Genomic DNA, 22,962 nt, shown 5'->3' with positions numbered 1-22,962 from the left:
TGAAAGTAAATCATGCCTTCTTTTTGCCTTCCTTGAAGTGAGTGGTGCATGGGCTATACATGACAAAAAGTGGGGTGCGTTGTTAACTATTCCCCTTCTTCATTGACAATTGAGGGAGAATGAAGAAAGTCATAGCAAAGCAAATCCATTTGTTGAGGAGAGAGGAGGTGAAGGTTCTTAATTTAGAAGCTCGGTTCACTGTGATACTTGGAAAGCAATTGCACATGGTGAATCATCAGGTTATATATAAACCCACAATTTACCCCTAGTTTTTAGTTTGGTCTTTTAATTCTTTATGACATATTAATTCTTGTCTATTTTAGACTTTTTAGTAGAGACTAAACCACAATTATTTAGTATAAAATCTAGAGAAGAAAGGAGTGATAATTCACTCAGGTAATTATAATGGCATGAATGCTTATCTGCCTTCCTCCTAATGCCCTTAACTCTACCTATAATATAGGCTGGCTTTCCTCAGATGGACAGTGTTAAAATTAAGCCATTGCTCTCAAATACAATCTGAACATGATTCATAATAAAGTTGCCAATTGTGAACATTATATTCCTATTTCCATTTCCGTCATTTAAAAATATTTAGCCAATATGATCATTTCCTTCTGTTGCTTCCATCATGATGTGCTTCATCAAGCAATTCAGAATTACATTTGCCAATGGTTGTTACTTTTTTTTTCAATTTATAATTGACTTTTGAAGTGTTCAGTTCAAAAGTCAAAATCAGGTTTAATATCACTGGCATATGTTGATAAATTTGTTATTATGCATTAGCAGTACATTGCAATACATAATAGAAACTGTGAATTGCAGTGTGTATGTAATATATATAGTTAATATATATATATATATATATATATATATATATATATATATATATATATAAGTGTGGGAAACAAGTAAGGAAGTTATGGAACCTATGACAATTAAAGAGGTGGAAGTACTGGCGCTTTTAAGAAATTTAAAAGTGGATAAATCTCCAGGTCCTGACAAGATATTCCCCAGGACCTTGAGGGAAGTTTGTGTAGAAATAGCAGGAGCTCTGACGGAGATCTTTAAGATGTCATTAGAAACGGGGATTGTGCCGGAGGATTGGCGTATTGCTCATGTGGTTCCATAGTTTAAAAAGGGTTCAAGAAGTAAGCCTAGCAATTACAGACCTGTCAGTTTGACATCAGTGGTGGGTAAATTAATGGAAAGTATTCTTAGAGATAGTATTAATAATTATCTGGATAGACAGGATCTGATTAGGAGTAGCCAGCATGGATTTGTGCGTGGAAGGTCATGTTTGACAAAACTTATTGAATTTTTTGAAGAAGTTACGAGGAATGTTGACGAGGGTAAGGCAGTGGATGTAGTCTATATGGGCTTCAGCAAAGCCTTTGACAAAGTTCCACATGGAAAGTTAGTTAAGAAGGTTCAGTTGTTAGGTATTAATGCTGGAGTAATAAAATAGATTCAACAGTGGCTAGATGGGAGATGCCAGAGAGTAGTGGTGGATAATTGTTTATCGGGATGGAGGCCGGTGACTAGCGGGGTGCCTCAGGGATCTGTTTTGGGCCCAATGTTGTTTGTAATATACATAAATGATCTGGATGATGGGGTGGTAAATTGGATTAGTAAGTATGCCGATGATACTAAGGTAGGAGGTGTTGTGGATAATGAGGTGGGTTTTCGAAGCTTGCAGGGAGATTTATGCCGGTTAGAAGAATGAGCTGAACGTTGGCAGATGGAGTTTAATGCTGAGAAGTGTGAGGTTCTACATTTTGGCAGGAATAATCCAAATAGAACATACAGGGTAAATGGTAGGGCATTGAGGAATGCAGAGGAACAGAGAGATCTAGGAATAACAGTGCATAGGTCCCTGAAGGTGGAGTCTCATGTAGATAGGGTGGTGAAGAAGGCTTTTGGAACGCTGGCCTTTATAAATCAAAGCATTGAGTTCAGAAGTTGGGATGTAATGTTAAAATTGTACAAGGCATTGGTAAGGCCAAATTTGGAATATTGTGTGCAGTTCTGGTCACCGAATTATAGGAAAGATATCAATAAATTAGAGAGAGTGCAGAGACGATCTACTAGGATGTTACCTGGGTTTCAGCACTTAAGTTACAGAGAAAGGTTGAACAAGTTAGGTCTCTATTCATTGGAGTGTAGAAGGTTGAGGGGGGACTTGATCGAGGTATTTAAAATTTTGAGAGGGATAGCTAGAGTTGACGTGAATAGGTTGTTTCCATTGAGAGTAGGGGAGATTCAAATGAGAGGACATGATTTGAGAGTTAGGGGATAGAAGTTTAAGGGAAACACGAGGGGGTATTTCTTTACTCAGAGAGTGATAGCTGTGTGGAATGAGCTTCCTGTAGAAGTAGCAGAGGCCAGTTCAGTTGTGTCATTTAAGGTAAAATTGGATAGGTATATGGACAGGAAAGGAGTGGAGGGTTATGGGCTGAGTGCGGGTAGGTGGGACTAGGTGAGATTAAGAGTTCGGCACGGACTAGGAGGGCCGAGATGGCCTGTTTCCATGCTGTGATTGTTATATGGTTATATGTTATATGGTTAAATTAAATAATTAGTGTATAAAGAAAAAAAAACAAAGTAATGAGTTAGTGTACATGGGTTCATTGTCCTTTCGGAACTCTGATGGCAGAGAGAAGAAGTTATTTTTAAATCATTAAATGTGTGCTTTTAGGTTCCTATACATCCTCCCTGATGGTAGCATATGTTGGGTGATGAGGGTCCTTAATGATAGATGCTGCTTTTTTGAGACATTACTCCTCAAAAATGTCCTAGATGCTGGAAAGACTAGAGCACATGGTGGAGCTGACTGAATTTACAACCTTCTGCAGCATACCTCAATCCTGCGTTGTGCCTCCGGATAGTGGTGCAGCCAATTAGAATGCTCTCCATAGTACCTTTGCAAAAATTTGTGAGGGTCTTTGGTGACATGCCAAATCTACTTAAATTATTTCCTTATGCTTGCATCTTATTATCCAGTTGATATTCTATTCTGTATTATTTCCTTCAAGTATCGTTGGGATGCATTTGACTCTTCTGTCCTGTGTGGCCCACCCTTCTCTAGTTGAACTAACCATGTTTTGTTTTGAAAATTATTTCTTATGAATATGGCTATTTAAGCTCTTTTACTGTTTGCTTTTGGAAAGCTCTAGTTTTAACCATAACCCCAATTTGATGGAAATTATTGTGCCTTTATTGAAGCTTCCCCTTGCAATAACAGATTGGTTTCTATCACCTTAGTAACTATATAAGCACAACAGCTTGTGTTGTAACAATAGTGTTTTGTTAACATGTTAAAACAAGTTGAATTATTTCATTGAAGCTTCAGCGAACAAAATTTGACACGAGCTGCAACAAAAAAATGTGAGGGAAGTTGAAAGAAGTTTTGAAATTGTAGATGGGCAAGAGGCCGAATTTGGAGACATGGAGTGGTCTCAGAAGATTATAGGATGGTGTGGATACATGGTTAACACAAACTCAGCTCAGGTTCAAGTTTATGAATGATGGTGTTTCAGCCTCTAACAGTTGTCAAAATGAAGGTCTCGATAGCAAATGATAAAAATAGAATACAATGGCTTCTGCCTGTGTAATCTTTTGACAAATGTGATTTCCACTCATTCATTAAAAGGTGTTGGATAAACAATGTGGAACAACAAAGGTTTTGATAGAAATGTTGGTGAGGTATGCTCCAATGTCTTCAATCTTTTCAGAGATGCACCAGAAGGATAAAATATGAGTAGGAAATTTTCTTATATCAGGCATGCTAATTGAAGAGATCTATAGAACAGAAACTAGCCCTTTCAGGACTTCTCTTCTATAAACAGCATGATGCCTCTCTGTGCTAGACCTATTTGCCTGCGTTAGGCCTCTATCCCTCCATGCGTTTCTTATTCAAGTTCTAAATAAATTTATTATTGAAGTACATATATGCCATATATATATGCCATATGATATGATTTCATACAGGCATACTCAGTAAATCCAAGAACCATAACAGAATCAATGAAAGACCACAACCAACAGGGTGGACAAGCAACCAATGTGCAAAAGACAACAAACTGTGCAAATACAAAATAATTAAGAAATAATAATAATAATAATAATAAAGAAATAAATATCTAGAACATGAGATAAAGAGTTCTTGAAAGTGAGACCATAGTTTGTGAGAACTTTTCAGTGATGGGGCAAGTGAAGCTGAGTGAAATTATCCCCTCCGGTTCAAGCGCTTGGTATTTGAGGGGTAATAACTGTTCGTGAACCTGGTGGTGCCAGTCCTGAAGTTCCTAAACCTTCTTCCAGATGGCGGCAGCAAGAAGAGAGCATGTCCTGGGTGGTGGGGAACCCTGATGATACCCATTAAATTCATCTGCCATTTCTTTGTTCCCCATTACTACCTCACCGGCATCATTTTCCAGTGGTCCAATATCAACTCTCACCTCCCTTTTACTCCTTATATAACTGGAAATGAACCTTTGGTATCCTGCTTTATATTATCGGCTAGTTTGCCCTCATATTTCACCTTTTCCCTTCTTATACCTTTTTTAGTTGCCTTTTGTTGGATTTTAAGAGCTTCCCAATCATCCAACTTCCCACTCACTTTTGCTACTTTATATGCCCTTTCCTTGGCTTTTATGCAGTCCTTAACTTTCTTTGTCAGCCATGGTTGCCTAATCCTGCCATTTGAGGACCTCTTCATCTGTGGGACATATTAGAACTTGTTTAGTCTGCATTACTCAGTTGTTCAATGGATTAACACAGAGTTCTGAATTCCTGACCTGGAAGCTGCTGTCCAGGGGAAAATATCTTATTTTTCATAAGCAGAAAGAAAACTGAACAGAAGTAAAGGAAAAGTCACCATTTTCCTTCTCTCACCCACATATCATGGAAAGTACCAAGAGAAAATCAATTTGAATCCCTCTTCGCCAGCTGACAATGCAGTATAGCTTTGGGAAACAAAGTCTACTGAGAGAACATCTTCTGTCAGCACAAAATCAGCAATACAGATCCTTTGGTCCGTGTATTTGGTCTGATCTCTTGCAGGCACATTGATCACAGAGTCTGCAACAAGATACAGAATTGTACCTATATTCTCAATATTTGTGACAAATATTTCAAAAATAATGTTTCAATCATTAATGCATTGGTAAGATTACAGTTTAGAAGAAATCTAGAATTTGTTGTTAATTTGTTTTTATAGTCATAGATTTATACAGCACAGAAGAAGTCTTTGTGGCATATCATGCTGGGGCTGCTCCTTGAAAGAACATAACACACCCTTAACCATTATTTAACTCCAGGCAGTTTCTGGGAAAGATGCAATGAAGAAACACAAAGTGTGGAAATTTCAGCAAGTTTGACAGTGTCCTTGGGAGAAGAGAATTGAGTTAAAGCTTCAGACTGAAAATTATCAGAAAACCATGCACTTGGGATGTTAACTTCCCTCTGCACACTATTGCACAGTTTTTCCAGTATTTTATTTCATATTTCCAGCAGTTGTAATAACTTCCATTATAATATAATTAGGTTTTGGCAAAATCATTTTGTTCCAGTATCAGAGTTTTGCTGACTAACTCAATCTCAGTGACAACGAGCAGTTGGTAATAGTCTAAATAACATTGCATCGTGTATTCTCCAAGGACAAATGTGACCCATTTGGGTGAAGTGACATTGATAAACCACTTCAGCCTCATATTTTTGATTTATTGTCATTTCAATTGCATGATATGCCTCTGTCTTTTGACATACTCTAATCTATGTGTTATTCCATACCTGACACACAAATGGAAGGAAAAATTATATTTCTATGGATATATAATGACAATGTCCAAGTGACATCGCTGTACATTTTTCTCTTGTGCAGGTAATAACAGTGATTAAATTATAAAAAGCTCATTACCTAGCTGAACAAATAATTACACATTTTTGCAACTCATTTTGGAATTACCTGATTGATTAGTCTTATGGAGATATTCATCATATGAGAAATATTCTAAATAAAACCTCCAAAAGAACTAAAAGTTTCTACCAATTATATGAAGGGTCTTTAAAAGGAAATACTGATACTGCAAGATTTTGTACTCCAGTTACCCATAATTGCCTTGGGAAAATGAAGCTTGTATTGGTCCACTTACTGGCCCTGCTATTTGAAGTAGAAATCTCCATAGGATTCCTGCAGAATATTCAGTGATTTATTTGAAAGCCCGCTTGAATCCATTGTTCTTCACTAATGTCTGTTCTGCCACCTATGAGTCAGAAGAATAAAAGTTTTACTTTCCTGTTCCTGAGATCCTGACATTTTCTAGGCTGATATTCTGTGAATTGCTGACTTTTTGAATGGCATGTAAAAGCAAAACTTCATATGCTATCTTATTTGATGTAAAGAAAAAGCCCAGTAGACTCAACCTTGAACTCAAGCAGGAAAGTTATCCATGGTATCCAGACCAACATCCATCCATCAATCAACATTCCTAAAACAGGAAGGCTAGTCATTATCTCATCTCTATTTGTACTTTTGTATTGTGGCATAAGTTGCTGCCATTCTTTAAATATTTCCTGAAAGTCAACATTTCAAAATGTTAAACACTTTTGTACATTCCTAAGGGATGAAAAAAATCAACTGAAAGTGTATTTTTTTTCTTTCTCTATTCAAACAAAGATCCTTGGAAAATGTTTAAATTTCTCTGAAAGTAAAATTCATATTTCAGTATCACCAGTCTCAAAGTTTGAACAGACATATTGATAAACGCTCCTGTTCTTATTACAGGAAGTACCTGTGACCTTGTATGCTTAAACGGTGGAACTTGTTTTGTGAATGAACGAGACCAGCCAAAGTGCAAATGCAAACCTCAATATGCAGGACAGGAATGTGAAACTGACCAGTGCAGAGACTATTGTCAAAATGGAGGTATCTGCTCAGCTTCAACATTAGGTATTGTATCCTATCACAGTGGATGTTTAGACTGACTGCATGGAATGTGCTTGATTGTGATGTAAAGATGACTATAGTTCTGTGAAATAAAAAGATCATTGCATTGTGTCAATACCAATAGCTGTATGAGACCAAAGGAACAGATTTAATCTGAAATAAGAAAATCTGCAAATGCTAGAAATCCAAGCAACACACAAAAATGCTGGAGGAACTCAGGAGGCCAGGCATCATCTATAGAAAAGAGTAATCAGATTTACACTGATGTGAATTAAATAAATTAAGCTAAGATTTGTCCAACATCCTAAAAACACACACAAAATGCCGGAGGAACTCAACATGCCAGGCAGCATCTCTGGAAAAAAGTACAGTTGACGTTTCGGGCTAAAACATCCGAATGCTTCACTACAGAGCCAAATCACAGGCCCCAGTGGTGCTATTGAAGAGACATTATACTCTTCCCTTTGACCTGCAGAACATGTGAGGAACCAAGTCTAAAACAATGTCTAGAACCGGTCAGTACATGTCAATTAGAATGGGAGAAAGTAAGCAGTGGGAGAGCTGAATTTGGGGCTATGATCAAGGGGTCCTCAAGTTAGGAAGATAGGGACCTGGCTCAATTCATTGGTCAAGGGTTCAGTCACAGAATCAATCAGAGCGTTGGGCCCTGGCCCAATTGCAGAACTTGGGAGGCTGACTATGAAGGGAGTGGGACCAAAGTTATATAGAAAAGGTAAAGGACTGCTGGAAGATACTAGTCAAATTTTCAGAGTGGCATGATTTGACCTTGAAATGATCATAATTGGCATTTATCCAAAGAAGCAATTGGAAAAAAAAGTGTTACAGATCTTAATTTCTTGCAGGGATATATGAATAAACCAGATTACTTACAATATTTCTTTCATTTTACACATTGGCATTTTATGTTAGAAATGAACAATAGCTATGAACCATAGTCGTGAACAATATGAGTGTCATTTCTTTTAATCTTGATGCAACTGTTAAATATGTAAGGAAAACTGCAGGTAATATTACAGAATATTTCTAAATTATATTAAGTTGTCTTTTTTATAGGAACACACCTTCCTGTATTATTTTTTAAATGCTAGAAAGAAATATTAGCAGATAATACCCAGAAAATTAATCTTTCACTCCTGTCTCCCAGCAGATTTGTGCTGCTTCTTGTAAAACATCTGTGGTATTTCAGAAATGTCATGCAATGTAAAGTCATGTTTACAAATTCAGCCCTCTAACTGCTAAATGTTAATGAATAAATTTCATTATGTGTGATAGATGTTCCATATACAGCCCATTGCTGCTACTTTGTCCCTCAGATGTTACTGCCCTTCACAGACATGCAGTTCTAATGTGTCTACTTTAATGTCCCATTTGAGTTATCAATAAAATCATGACAGAAGAGCCATTTGTGAATGGTGCAAATTTACTGTTACAGCTGAAATTCTTTGCTTCCTTCAAGTAATGGTAAGGAATCCAAATGTCAGTAAAAAAAAAACTGAAGACAAGCTGACATGCTGTGCTAACCAGGGAGTCAATCTGCATTTCATTGCTTAATTGTATTTTAAGCACTGCTAATGCTACCATTTCATTAAGCATTTTCTTAAATGGAAACTTCAACATGTTACCAATAATCTAAATATTTCTTTCTAATATACCTAATGGACCATACAGCAGATAATGGAAACTTATTTTTGCAGTACAAGAAATCAGCTCCTGAAATCTATCCACATTTCTTACTTCTAAATTTGGATAATGTTTTTGCAAATGCTTAAAACAATTGTGAGGTGTCAAGTTGAAGGTGATGTTTTCTCTGTAATGTGTAGTAGGTGATGGGTTTAGAATTCTCAGACACAAGTTACCAGCATACCTTTCAGGGAAAAATAAAAGGTGTTAAGATCAAACAGCCTATATCTTGAAGAATTAAATATTAATCAAATAACATTTAACAAAAAATTGTAATGTTTAGGGGTGTCAGTATTAATTCAGCTGTCTGCTAAGTTGTTTCAGCATAAGCTTTGTTAGTTTGCTCCCAATGCAGCCATTCAGTGATTGTACAGCTATTGAAGTATTTCCATTTTTCATGTATGTTTTTCCAATCTGTTTAGGAAAACCAGCCTGCCGCTGTCCAATAGGATTTACTGGCCCAACATGTGGGCAAAGAGTTTGTGACAGTTTCTGCCTCAATGAAGGGATTTGTGACGTCAATGCAGGAAATCAACCTTTTTGTTATTGTCCATCAGATTTTACAGGAGACAGGTGTCAATACAGTGAGTTTCATGACTGTGGTCTTCATTGGGGGGAAAAGCTTGCATTGTCTGTAATTGAGGAAATGGAGTGAAAATTTACAAGCGCAACTGAATAGCTGGAGAAGAGGAGAAAATAAATCAATGAATATACTATACCACTGGAAAGTTAAATACAACATAAGCCTGAATTGTGAGCAAAGGAAGAAAACTGCAGAAATGTAATGATTAAGTGAAACATTAAGTACATTCTGCTAATTGTGGACATATACAATTAGCAGACAAAATGACTTCTAGGTTAAGGTTCTGTGAAGGGATGTAAAGTACTACTGGATAACTAGTTTGTCTTTTTTCATGTTCAAATAACTTCCAACAAAGTTGGCATAAGGGGATTAAAATGTTTGCACAAAATTTAAAAAAAATCAATCGTATAAGTTAATAATGTTAAAAATCTGACATCAACTTAAAATATGTTGGAATTCTTATTCTTAGTAAATATTTGAAGACACCTCCACTACTAACTCACACCATCAAATGACGACACCACTTCTTTCTCCTTTCTTATCAGTCAGCTTACATACAGACACTCTTGTGCTTAGCATCACTTTATGAACATATAATCTATGTATATAATATATCTTATATATTTATATCAATTGTGTTTTTTTTATAAATGTGTTGCTTATCTTGTGTTTTTTTGTGCTGCATCAGATATGGAGTAACTATTATTCTGTTCCTGTTTTCAATTTTGTGCTGGAAATGACATTAAACAACCTTGAATCTTGAATCTCGAAGTGCAATAGGCTAATGGCAGACATTTTATAAAGCAAGAAAAAATCATTTGAAGGGCCAGACAAAATATTGCAAAGAAAACATACAGGTTGAGGTCAATCAAACAATTCACGTAATTAAAGTAGCAAAGTTGCAGATAGCGTCTGAAAGAAGTTTCAATCAGTTGAAGACATGAAAAAACAGGTTATTTCTGAGGTTCCATTCGTCAGTTCTGTCCATCAGTTGGAAAATACACAAAAAATGACTCAATGCATCGCTCCACTGTATCAGTGAAAGCCAGCAAAAGCACATAACCCTAATAATAAAGTACATTTACTAAAAGCAGAGAGAGAGGGGGGGAACTAATTCTGTCTTTCATGGGAACAACTTAAATACACACATCAGACTTTTAAATCTAATAATATTATGGGAGCTCATTGATATCTAGAAAAGTGCAAAACAGATACAATTTCACATTACATAAATCTGACCTTCATAAATCAAAGTATTGAATATAGGAGATGGGATGTTATGGTGAAGACATTGATAAGGCCTAATTTAGAGTATTATGTGCAGTCTTGATTGCCTACCTACAGGATGGATAGAAATAAGGTTGAAGAGTACAGAGAAAATTTACAAGGATATTGCCAGGACTGGATGTCCTGAGATATAAAGAGAGAGTGAATAGGTTAGGACTCAATTCTTTGGAACATAGAAGACTGAGGGGACATTTGATAGAGGTATGCAGAATAATGAGGGGTATAGATAGGGCAAAGGTAAGCAGGATTTTTCCACTGATGTTAGGTGGGACTATTACTAGAGGTTATGGGTTATGCATGAAAGTTGAAAAGTTAGGGGAACAAGAGGGGAAATTTCTCCACTCAGAGGGTCGTGAAAGTGTGGAACGAACTGCCAGCACAAGTGGTGCATGCAAGCTCAATCTCAATGTTTAAGGGAAGTTTGGATAGGTACATTGATGGCAAGATATGGAGGACTGTAGTCCTGGTGCAGGTTGACACAATTGGGCAGTTCAAATGGTTTAGCATGGACTAGATGTAGTAAATGTTCTGTTTCTGTGCTGTACTTTTCTATTATTCTGTGATTCTGTTTATCAATCAATCAGAACTAAATCTCCAGAAACTTGGTAATGTGAATGTAGACATATTATTTAATTTGGACTGTATTCACAGATTTAAACTTTATGATTAAATGTTGTCCCAACCACTTCATTATCATATAACAAGAAATTATGGATAACTTGATAACTAACAAGTGACTTTGCTCATTGCATTTTCAATTCTCCATTTCCTAACAAGAGCTCACTCTTCCCTGTGCGGATTTTTAATGACTGTTTCTCTGCTGCCAGTAAACTTACCTCAAGAACTTTAACGTTTGCTTACTTAGTCACCTATTATTTCAATTGTGGTGAAAATCAAACTATTCCAAAACTACAACTTGATCCCACCATACTTTTTTTAAAGTCATCATCCTCTACAGATATCATTATCTTCAACCCTTAAGTTTCTCTAGTTGTGCCCAACTATTAATTGGCTTCCACTATTGCAATGCATTGCCTAAGATATCTTCTTTTGTTCCTGAAGTTAACTTATTATCAATGTCAGTGTTCCACTTTTGTCCACAACTAAGTATTTATATAATATTCTTCAGCTACATTTTCCACAGGAATTTCCTCTGCTTTCATATTTGCAATTGCAATGGGCAGGACTGCTTCTTCATTACCCACAGTTGTCAATGCCATATTTTAAATAAAAACTAGCCAATAGAAAGTTGCAGAACTTCCATAACATTTTCCAGTTTGGATATGCAAACTGTAACTTTTGCCTTCAGTAATTACTCTTGACATGGAAATTTGAACTCCACCTTATAACTCTATCATTAACAGAGCTCAGGCTTGATAATGTTGCCCTCACTTTGATAGGACTGTAGCCCTGTAATTCTAAGCTTCACCAAAATGCACAGATGTTATGAATTCCTACATGTCATCTAAAAGTTTCAACATCATGGTCACATATTTTACTATCTCCAGCCATCCTATGTTATTCCAACACAAGTTATTCCATGACTTTCGAGTGATATTGACATTGTTATTTCAGACCTCACTCTTTTCCTTGACTTTATTTTTCACTCTGGCCTGCTCTTTAACTCTTGCATATTCAGCGCCAGGTCACTGGGTATTCTTATATAAAATAACCTGAGACATTTCTGTTTATAAGCAAGCCCTGTAGTCAGGCCAGTGGTTGATGTTTCTAGACAGGGTCACCAAGTTTTGACTGGGACTTGAGATTGGAAATAATTTTCTCCATCCAAACTAGTTAGGCCTAGCACTGTTTAAAAGTATAGTTTCATTAAAATATGGTTAGAATTAGATTGAATTTTGTTCTTAAAAAGCAAATGTTCTAAGGTAGCTGAATTGAGTTGACTCAAATGTTTATTTTGTTCCTGACTTACTTACTCTAGCCTATCCACCCACCCCCCCCCCCACACAGGGGCATCGGCCACTAATAGCAGCTCGCCAATTGGTCATTTGCATCCGTGCCAATAAGTAAAGAACTGTGCAATCAATTCCACTTCCCAACCCTAGATCTTCAGCTTTGCTTTTCAAGTACACGTTCAGCACCTAATAAAATGTGGTCAGGGTTTCTGATTCCACTGACCTTTCAGGCAGTGAGTCCAAGACCCTTATCAATCTTTCACTGAGGATGTAATCTGCTCTTCATCATCATCATCACCCCTGCCTCCCTTTCAAAGAGTTTTTGAGCATATTGCTGAATCTCGTGCCCTGTCCGCCTGTAATCTTGACAGAGTTTTAATTAGAATCTTGACATTGACAGAGTTCTAATTAGAATACTTCAGGAGTGACTAGATATCAACAATCTTGAAAGAGTGCAGAGAAAATTCACAAAAAGGTTGTTAGGATTTCAAGACTAGAGCAATCGGGGAAGGTTGAATAGCATAGGACTTGATTCACTGGACTGCTGCAGAATGAGGTGAGATCTTATACAAAATTATGAGGGATATACAGTAGATAGTGTGAATACCTGCCAGCTTTTTCCCTTCAAGTTGAGAAACAAACTAGAGGTCAGAATTTTAGGGTGAAATGTAAAATATTTACAGGTTATCCAACAGGGAACCTCTTCACTCAGAGGACAGTGCAAGTGTGGGATGAGCTGCTGGTGGAAATGGTGGATGCAAGTTCAGATATAACATTTAGGATAAGCTTGGATAGGAACATAGATGAGAGAGGCATGGAAGACTATGTTCTGGGTGCAGGTAGATGGGACTGTTTCTGTACTGTAGTGTTCTTTGTCTGTACAAGGGGTGAATGATAAGTTTGTGGCCTAAGGTAGGAGTCAATTTTAGAAAACCTAGCACATTTCTTTTTCAATGTAGTCCTTTCCTACATTTACACACTTAGTCCAGCGGTCATGGAGCATACGGATCTTGGACATCCAGAAAGTGTCCACAGCAGGGGTGATTGATAAGTTCGAGGCCTAAGATAGAAGGAGATGAATTATTAACTTCAAACTTTCTGCATAATCACTCAAAGAGTTGACCTGCATGCACATGTAAAGAGAGCTGTATAACTCATCTCCTTCTAACTTAGGTCCACAGATTTATCAATCACCCCTGCTGTGGACACTTTCTGGAGGTCCAAGATCCATTTGCTCCACAAACTCTGGATTAAGTGTGTAAATGTAGGAGGGGACTATGTTGAAAAAGAAATGTGCTAGGTTTTCTAAAATTGACTCCTTCTAACTTAGGCCATGAACTTATCAATCACCCGTTGTATGAGGAGTTTGATGCTACAAATGTGAATGATGTGGCCTGAGCAATGCAGCTCACTGGGTGCACTTAGGGTCTTGATGCTGGATATGGTGGGCTTGAAGATGGTAGTGATATTGGACAGCTTATCCTTCCAGTGATGTATTTCCCCAGTCCATTCTGTGACCTGCTATGGGTTGCTTGGGTCTCAGAACCAAACAGGAGGGTAGGGATCATTGCTGCCAGGTAGACCATTAGTAATGTGCCCGGTCAGAGCTCTTAATCTTCATACACCCTTGCTTAATCAAATAAAGGCTATGCTCGTGCCTTGAAAGCAATGTTAATTTGATCATCAATATCTGCCTTTGCCAAGAGGTGCTTCACAGTAATGGAAAGTTGTCCAAATTTTGCTGTGACAATGTTTGTTGGAGGATAAGTTTGGCTGACAAAGGACATAGGGCTAGTGGATCTTGGATGAAAAACCCATCATTTTGTACATTTCACTGAATGAATAAACAATGATTTGGACCATTGTTGGCATGTCATATTCTACCCTCAGGCTCCATTATTTCAACAAAAACTCTGCAGCTGGTACCATTTTTCTTTATATCTAACATTTTTTGATCCTGACAAAATGCTAATAAATACCCTCTGCATCCCCTCCAATGTCAGAATATTTTCCTGTAATATATTGTTAAATCTGTACACTCTAACCAAACTGAGGTCTATCGAGCACTGGATACAGTTATATCATAGCCTTTTTGTTCTTATACTTTATACATTGGCTGACAAAGAACACCAACCAGTGTATCTTCTTAGTCCTTTTTATCAACCTGTCTTGCTGGTTTTAGGTTCCAGAATTCCTCTGTGCCTCAACACTTCTTAATATCCACTCATTTATGATCCATTCTCTTAATTTATGGCACCTACCCAAATATAATAACCCATTTAAAAAAAACTGTCAGTTGGAATTTGAGTTAATGTTTCTTTTAAACAAATTAATAAGTGATTGAATTTGCATCATTGAGTGAAGGCAATAACATCAATTGAATCAGCATTAATCTCTAAATGAAATGGCCTTGCATTATTTTTTGCAATTAGCCCTGACACACCTTGTTAATTGCTTATTGTTAGGAAAATTCCTGACAATGCTAATTAAAAATAGCATTCTTTGATTTTAAGGAATAAAATACTCTTGAAAGGGATTTATTTTGACAACATCTAAATTATTACTATAAGTCAACAATTATATATAACAATTACATTTCATTGGTTTCTAGATATGTGCTATAACTACTGCATGAATTTCGGAACCTGCAGGATAAACGGTGATGGTAGTGCTCGCTGCATCTGCTTGCCACAGTTTGATGGGCCAAAATGTGAAGTGGATAAATGTACAGTATGTCATGGTGGGCAGTGTGATATCAACAAAGAAACTGGACAGGTAACCTGCAAGTAAGTAAACTCCTCTTTAATATTCAAATTCATTGTAATGAAGTAGAAAAAGAGCAATAGAATACCACAGCCAGTGCTATTGGATGCCTGCACCTTATCTCCATCCATTTTCTGCAAGTTGTGCAATAGATTGAAACTACTTTTGTTCAGATTATCAGCTTTCCTTTTTTCATATTTAAGGCAAATTACATATTTTGGCTGGAGTATTTCTTTAATTATATCACTACTTAAATTGTCATAAAATTGGTAATATTTTGCTATTAAAGTTATTATTTGCTGATCTCTTTAACCACAGGACAAGGGCACAAAAGATATTTTAGTCTTTTGCACCACTTAGCTTCTTTGCAGGAATTCATAACATTTGCATCAAAAACTTTGCTGATGAATACAGTTAATCAAGAAGTGCAAGCTTTTAATTATTTTGACCCCTGGATGTGCATTTCTGGTCTTCTAATCATGGACATAATTGATTTTCTGTTTTTCTTGATGATGAGCATTAATGAAATTGACATATATTGTATGTCCATGTTGAGATGTTGTGTACCTTTGCTGTAGGTAATAGTGGTCACATGTACTTATCAGCCTTGTCATTCAAGTTGTTAGCTACCAGCATTGGTGGCAATAAAAAAAATTGAATTGCTATAGTGCATTCTGTAGGTCGAAAGCACTGCAGTCAAGTTGCAGGCGATGGAGAATGAAGCAGTTGATGAAGCATCAATCAAGCAAATTGCTTTGTTCTGGATTGTATGGGTTATTTTGTGTGCCTTTCCAGATTCATCCATCTGGCCAAGTGGAATGCAATCCATCATGCTTGGCAAATGCTTGTGCATTTCACAAAATGGCTTTGAGAAATTCAAAAGATGAACTCACATTGCAACATTTCCAGCTTCTAATCTGGTGGGTGGCCACAGTATTTAAATTTAAGAACAGTAGGTTCAGGAAGGTCTTGATGTTTGAAGATTTTGAAATCATAATTCTATTGAATAACAAAGGGCAATGGGTAAGGCCCTCTCATGTTAAATTTTACCATTGGCTAGTGTTTGAGAGATGTGACTTGTTATTTGCCATTTTCAAACCTGACATCATTCAGGTCTTGGTGCATGCTGGCTTATACCATGTTGTTATCTGAGTAATATTAAATGGTGTGCAGTGACATTTAGGAATCAGTGAACAGACTAAGTTCTCACCAAGCAGTGAGAGAAAGGGTACTGTTGAAGTAACTTGGACTTTGGATACTATTCTGAGGAATTGTTGCATTGATAACCTGGGGTGAGATGACAATTTTCCAAAGAAAAATGTTAAACAGAAACAGAAAATGCCTGAAACACTCAATAGATCAGGCTCCTTTTGTAGGAAGAAAAATTGTTGTTTCAGGTTGAAGATCCGAGTCAGAGATATCGAAATCATATTATTTTGTGGATTCCCATTATGTTTTGTTTAACCAGTGCTTTATGATATGAATTAATTAATGCCACTTCAAAGTTTCACCCGTGGGTTGCACTGGATCTGTGGTTATACCTGCTTATTTGCAGTAGTGTGACAGTGATACCCGTTTGATGAATGCCATAGTGCTCACTACATGTGAAATCGTACTCACTAACTTGCCCACCAAATTTGAGCTTAACGGATGTGATTAATGTGGAACATCCTAAAATTAAACCAATTATATTGCCACCATTGAGATCCACTTAATCTGATTAAAATTCACACTGCATAAAACAATAGAACTGCTAAATTATCCTCTAAAATATTAGCATATGAATACCCAGCAGTTTGAATGAAGCTCTTGTCTCCTATTATAATGAATTTGTCAGATTATAAGTGCTTTAAAAATAGACAAGAGAATATTAAATGAAAGTTTACATATTTAAAAATAGTATCATTTAGCATAATGTCATAACAGCCAAACTGACAGTGATATAAATAAGTTATGATGACAATTATTGATATAAATTAAATAAAATAATCTAAATAGAAATTCTACAAAATGTTATTGTCCATGTAAATCTGATATTTTTTTGAGAAGGATGACAAGCTTACAAAAATAGAGCTCTTTGTTCCAACAAACAAGAACAGTTATATTGGATTGAATCACATTGATAATTACATTTTGCATGTCAACACACCCTGGTCTCATGCACCAGATTGGATCCATAATATCAAATTTGATTTTTCTGAACATACTTTAGCTTCAAATGCTATTTATCCATATACTAATTAGTCTGTACATGCAAAGGAGGTATTAGGACCATAAGATCATAAGATATAGGAGCTGAATTAGGCCACTTGGTCCATCGAGTCTACTCTGCATTTCATTATGGCTGATCCATTTCCCTCTCAGCCTCTATCTCCTGCCTTGTCTCTATATCCCTTCCTGCCCTGACCAATCAAGAATCTATCAACCTCTGCCTTAAATATACAGAAATACTTGGCATCTACAGCCAAACGTGACAACGAATCCATAGCCATTTTGGCCAATTCATTCTTGTTCCACACTATTCCTATGGCCAACTAACCTCTTGTGACCCTCTGGAACAAATCAAATTTTAGGCTTTACAGTACGGGGAAGGAGTTATTCATGAACAATTACACTCAGATGAATGTCCTTGGATCCTCTCCTTGGACCATTTTGATGGTCTTTTGTCAGCTTCCCAGTCAAATGGATAAAGTCATATTGAATATACCGAAGTTGATGAGGGATAATCTGAAACTGAGAGGCCGAAAACGAAATGTAACCAGCACCTGATCTCAGCATAAGTGTGCTCTGTGTCGGACAGAATAGCAAGACCAGCAATTGCCCAGGAGATCAGACACACCCGCATCTGATCCCCAGCATGTCCTGAATACTGCATGAACGAGTGCAGAAGTCAGGGACATGGTGAATCATGATGAACAACTTGCCATTCGGCCATGACCAAACAGTCAACAAAAACTAAGCACGTTTCAACCCAGTGATACTATTTGGCCTCAAGCTTTGAAAGCAGGATATTAAACTCATATTTGAAAAATATAGCTATTGCAGGAACAATTTATTTTAGAAAAGTCCTGCTTGAAGCAAGATATCTCAGATTGATTCATAGCACATCACTTGTACAATAAATGGTACATGACGTTGTACAAACTGGCAGTTCAAGCTCATATCATTGATTACTCTTCATCATAGCAAAACTATTGTTCACTCCAATGGAAAAGAAAATCTATTGCAATTTCTTGTGCAACAGAGCATTCCAATGATTATTTACAGGTACCTGTAATTAGGGTTCTTGTAGCATATCTGGAATGACATTAGTCTCACTTTGTTGATACAGTTGTACAAATGGAAGAATTGCATCCAGCTGCCTGTCTTGTGATGGATACTGTTACAATGGTGGCACTTGCCAGCTGGGCCCAGTCTCTGAAATGCCCACATGTGTGTAAGTGTATACTCTGTACTTTACACCTATAATCAACATAGCTCTTTCAAACACCTTTGTCTCTTAGGATGAGTTTAATGTGCCAATCGATGAGTTATTTCGATTCTCTTAACTTTTAAAGTGTGGGGAGGAGTATTTACCTCTCAAAATGGAAATGGAGGGGTATTTTTATAAAATAAATATTTCAAAACATGAAGATATTTTGGGTTTGTGGAGAACATTCACATGTTTGTTTGCAGAAAAATAAATTACCTACAGTAAGATGCGAAAGTCTTAGGCACATATAAAAAACCTCTAAATCAAAGATTCGTTCAAAAATAATGAAATAAAAAGTTTCTAAATATATAAAGGCAATAAACAGTAAAAAACTAAAACCAATATTTAGTGTGATCACTCTTTGCCTGTAAAACTTCATCAATTCTCTTAGATACGCTGTTGTGCAGTTTTATAAGAAAATTAGTTGGCATGTTGCTCCAAGTATCTTGGAAAACTTGCCTCAGTTCTTCTGCAGACATTGGCTTTCTTCCTTGCTTCTGTCTGTCCAGAAAATCACAGACAGCCTCAATGATATTGAGGTCAGGGCTCTGTGAAGGCAGTACCATCTGAAACCATTAAAAAAAATCTTGTGTGCCTAAGACTTTTGCACCGTACTGTAACATAATCCAGCCAGTTCAGTGTATAAGCACCAGGAATAATTTGTTTAATGTAACATAAATTCTCATACCATTATTTTCTTCTCTGATTTTTCCTCATTATATTCCCTACTATTAATGTTAAGCTCACAGGTCTATGGTTAGTAGGCTTTTCAGGGACCACATTTGCTGCCCCCCATTCATCTGGAACCTCACTTCTTTCCAGCAAAAAAATCTCAACCAGAACACTTGCAATCTCCTCATTTGCCTTCAGCAACAAACTGGGATAAATCCCATCTGGTGCAGAGATTCAGCCATCTTTAAGCCATCAAGGACTTCTGCTTAATTTGAAGGGTAATCATGTTGGGTGAATTGTTCACCATCTATGACAAGTCCATAAGACCATAAGACATAGAGGCAAAATTAAGCCTTTCAGCCCATTGAGTCTGCACCACCCTTCCATCATGGCATATTAGTTTAAACCACTCCCAGCAGCTGTAGTAAACTTGACTGCAAGAATATTGGTCCCATCAGTTTCAAGTGCAACCCATCCCTTTTGTACAGGCCATACGCGCCCCAGAAGAGGTCCCATTTATCCCAGAGTCTGAATCCTTGCTCCCTGCTTCAATTCTTCAGTCACACATTTATCTGCCACCTGGTTCTATTCCTATCCTCACTGTCACGCACAGGCATCAATCCCGAGATTACTACCCTTGAGATCCTGCTTCTCAGCTTCCTTCCTGTATTTGTTTTTCAGGACCTCTTCCCTTGTTCTATCTATGTCGTTAGTACCACAACGTACCATGACTTCTTGCTGCTCATTGTCCCTTTTCAGGATATTGTGGTGTGTTCAGAAACATCACTGACCCTGGCACCTGGGAGGCAAACTACCATCCAGGTTTCCTTTTTGCATCCACAGTATCCCCTATCTGTCCCCCTGACTAGAGAGCCCCTTATTACTGCTGCCATACCTCCCTGTAACTCCTGTCGATCACTACTTCACTTTCCCTAACAAGCCAAATGTCACTGAGCTGCAGCTCCAGTTCCCTAATATAGTCTTTAAGGAGCTGCATCTTGATACACCTGGTGCAGATGTAGCCATTAGAGAGGCTGGAAATCTCCTGGAAATCCCACATCGGACTCCCAGAACAGAACTCCGTAGATATGCCTGCATTCTCCCAAGAGTGAAATAAGAAATCATCTCACCTACTTACCTTGCCCCTTCCTCTTCTTGTCATCGCCCTGTTGAGCCAAAGCCTTACAAGTCTGACTCAGACTACTCCGACGATAGCTCTGCTAGGAAGGCCGCTTTTTTTTTTATATAGAGATTGGATTTTTAAAGCTCTTCAACAGACCTGCACAGGAATGATTCTGGTGTGTCTGTGCAGTACTCCAATCAACAACTCCTTTGGAAAAACTTCCTGATTTTTTTTAGCTCTTTGACGGACCTGAGCGGGAATGCTTCCATTGCATCTGCACAGTACTCCAATCAATAACTCCCATCGAAAATCTTGCTTTTTAAAGCTCTTCACCAAACCTTGGGTCAAGAAATTCCTAGCACAGGCACTTCCTGCCATCTCCTTCAGCAGAGGCAAAAGAACTAAGTTGTTCTAAATGTTTGAGTATTCTGGAAATTCAGATGAATTGCTAAGATATAGCAGGATAGAATGTTATCACCAGTCACATGTATTTTTCATTATGGCTGCATATTTTATTGCAGATCTGCAATTTGTTTCCATCCACCTCATTTATAATAGATGAAATAGTGCAACATCCCAAGAATTTTATTTCTTATGACACAGATTCTATCATTGTATTTTGAATAACTTTGTCTAATTGCACAGTGCTGTGGTAATTTTATGTATTGCATTGTACTACTGCAGCAAAAAAGTTACAAATTTAATGACATACAGTACGTGAGTGATGATGAACCTGATTCTCATATGGGTCTCTGTTGTGGACTGAGACTGGGAAGGGGGCAGAGAGGGGAATCATGGTTGGGAAAAGGGGAAGGGAGAGGGGAGGGAGTGGGAAGTACTAGAGAGACATTCGGTAATGATTAGTAAATCAGCTGCTTGAAGACAAATGATCTTGCCTGGTGTCTGAGAACTGAGTGTGCCTGTACCAGAGCCATCCCGCACCCTTAGCACTCTTTCTCTATCAACTGTTCCAAACCCCTCCTAAAGCGCTCCACATTTACCATTCCCAATCACAAACAAGATAAAATTTCCATCTGCTGGAAATCCAAAGAACACACAGTCCTGCTGAAGTGACTCGGCCCAAAACATCAACTGTACTTTTTTCCATAGATGCTGCCTTGCCTGCTGAGTTCCTCCAGCATTTTGTCTGTGTTCCCATTCCCAAAATCATTTGCTGTCGCCAGATTTACAAATATGCTGTCCAGTCCACGTTGACAAATACACCAGTGTGCAAAAGTCTTAGGCACCCTAGCTATATATATAAACCATATAACAATCACAGCACGGAAACAGGCCATCTTGGCCCTCCTAGTCCGTGCCGAACCCTTAATCTCACCTAGTCCCACCTACCCGCACTCAGCCCATAACCCTCCACTCCTTTTCTGTCCATATACCTATCCAATTTTACCTTAAATGACACAACTGAACTGGCCTCTGCTACTTCTACAGGAAGCTCATTCCACACAGCTATCACTCTTTGAGTAAAGAAATACCCCCTCGTGTTTCCCTTAAACTTCTGCCCCCTAACTCTCAAATCATGTCCTCTAGTTTGAATCTCCCCTACTCTTAATGGAAACAGCCTGTTCACGTCAACTCTATCTATCCCTCTCAAAATTTTAAATACCTCGATCAAATCCCCCCTCAACCTTCTACACTCCAATGAATAGAGTCCTAACTTGTTCAACCTTTCTCTGTAACTTAATTGCTGAAACCCAAGTAACATCCTAGTAAATCGTCTCTGCACTCTCTCTAATTTATTGATATCTTTCCTATAATTCGGTGACCAGAACTGCACACAATATTCCAAATTTGGCCTTACCAATGCCTTGTACAACTTTAGCATTACATCCCAACTTCTGTACTCAGTGCTTTGATTTATAAAGGCCAGCGTTCCAAAAGCCCTCTTCACCACCCTATCTACATGAGACTCCACTTTCAGGGAACTATGAACAGTTATTCCTAGATCTCTCTGTTCCTCTGCATTCCTCAATGCCCTACCATTTACTCTGTATGTTCTATTTGGATTATTCCTGCCAAAATGTAGAACCTCACACTTCTCAGCATTAAACTCCATCTGCCAACGTTCAGCTCATTCTTCTAACCGGCATAAATCTCCCTGCAAGCTTTGAAAATCCACCTCATTATCCACAACACTTCCTACCTTAGTATCATCGGCATACTTACTAATCCAATTTACCACCCCATCATCCAGATCATTTATGTATATTACAAACAACATTGGGCCCAAAACAGATCCCTGAGGCACCCCGCTAGTCACCGGCCTCCATCCCGATAAACAATTATCCACAATTATCTACTCTCTGGCATCTCCCATCTAGCCACTGTTGAATCCATTTTATTACTCCAGCATTAATACCTAACGACTGAACCTTCTTAACTAACCTTCCATGTGGAACTTTGTCAAAGGCTTTGCTGAAGTCCATATAGACTACATTCACTGCCTTACCCTCATCAACATTCCTCGTAACTTCTTCAAAA

At 37.7% G+C, this 22,962-nt stretch overlaps 1 protein-coding gene across 1 annotated transcript in view; it reads left to right on the top strand.

Moving 5' to 3' along the window:
* Positions 1–22,962, top strand: part of LOC132394768 (low-density lipoprotein receptor-related protein 1-like) — a 1,611,265-nt gene that overhangs the window by 1,563,686 nt on the left and 24,617 nt on the right. The window contains exons 83-86 of the mRNA XM_059971176.1: positions 6,788–6,952; positions 9,073–9,234; positions 15,045–15,219; positions 18,528–18,632. Coding sequence (XP_059827159.1) covers positions 6,788–6,952; positions 9,073–9,234; positions 15,045–15,219; positions 18,528–18,632 — 607 coding nt within the window. The remainder of the gene's footprint in view (positions 1–6,787; positions 6,953–9,072; positions 9,235–15,044; positions 15,220–18,527; positions 18,633–22,962) is intronic.

Source organism: Hypanus sabinus, chromosome 5 (genome assembly GCF_030144855.1).
Source record: "Hypanus sabinus isolate sHypSab1 chromosome 5, sHypSab1.hap1, whole genome shotgun sequence".
Lineage (NCBI taxonomy): Eukaryota > Metazoa > Chordata > Chondrichthyes > Myliobatiformes > Dasyatidae > Hypanus > Hypanus sabinus.
This window is presented reverse-complemented; position numbering and strand designations above follow the sequence as displayed.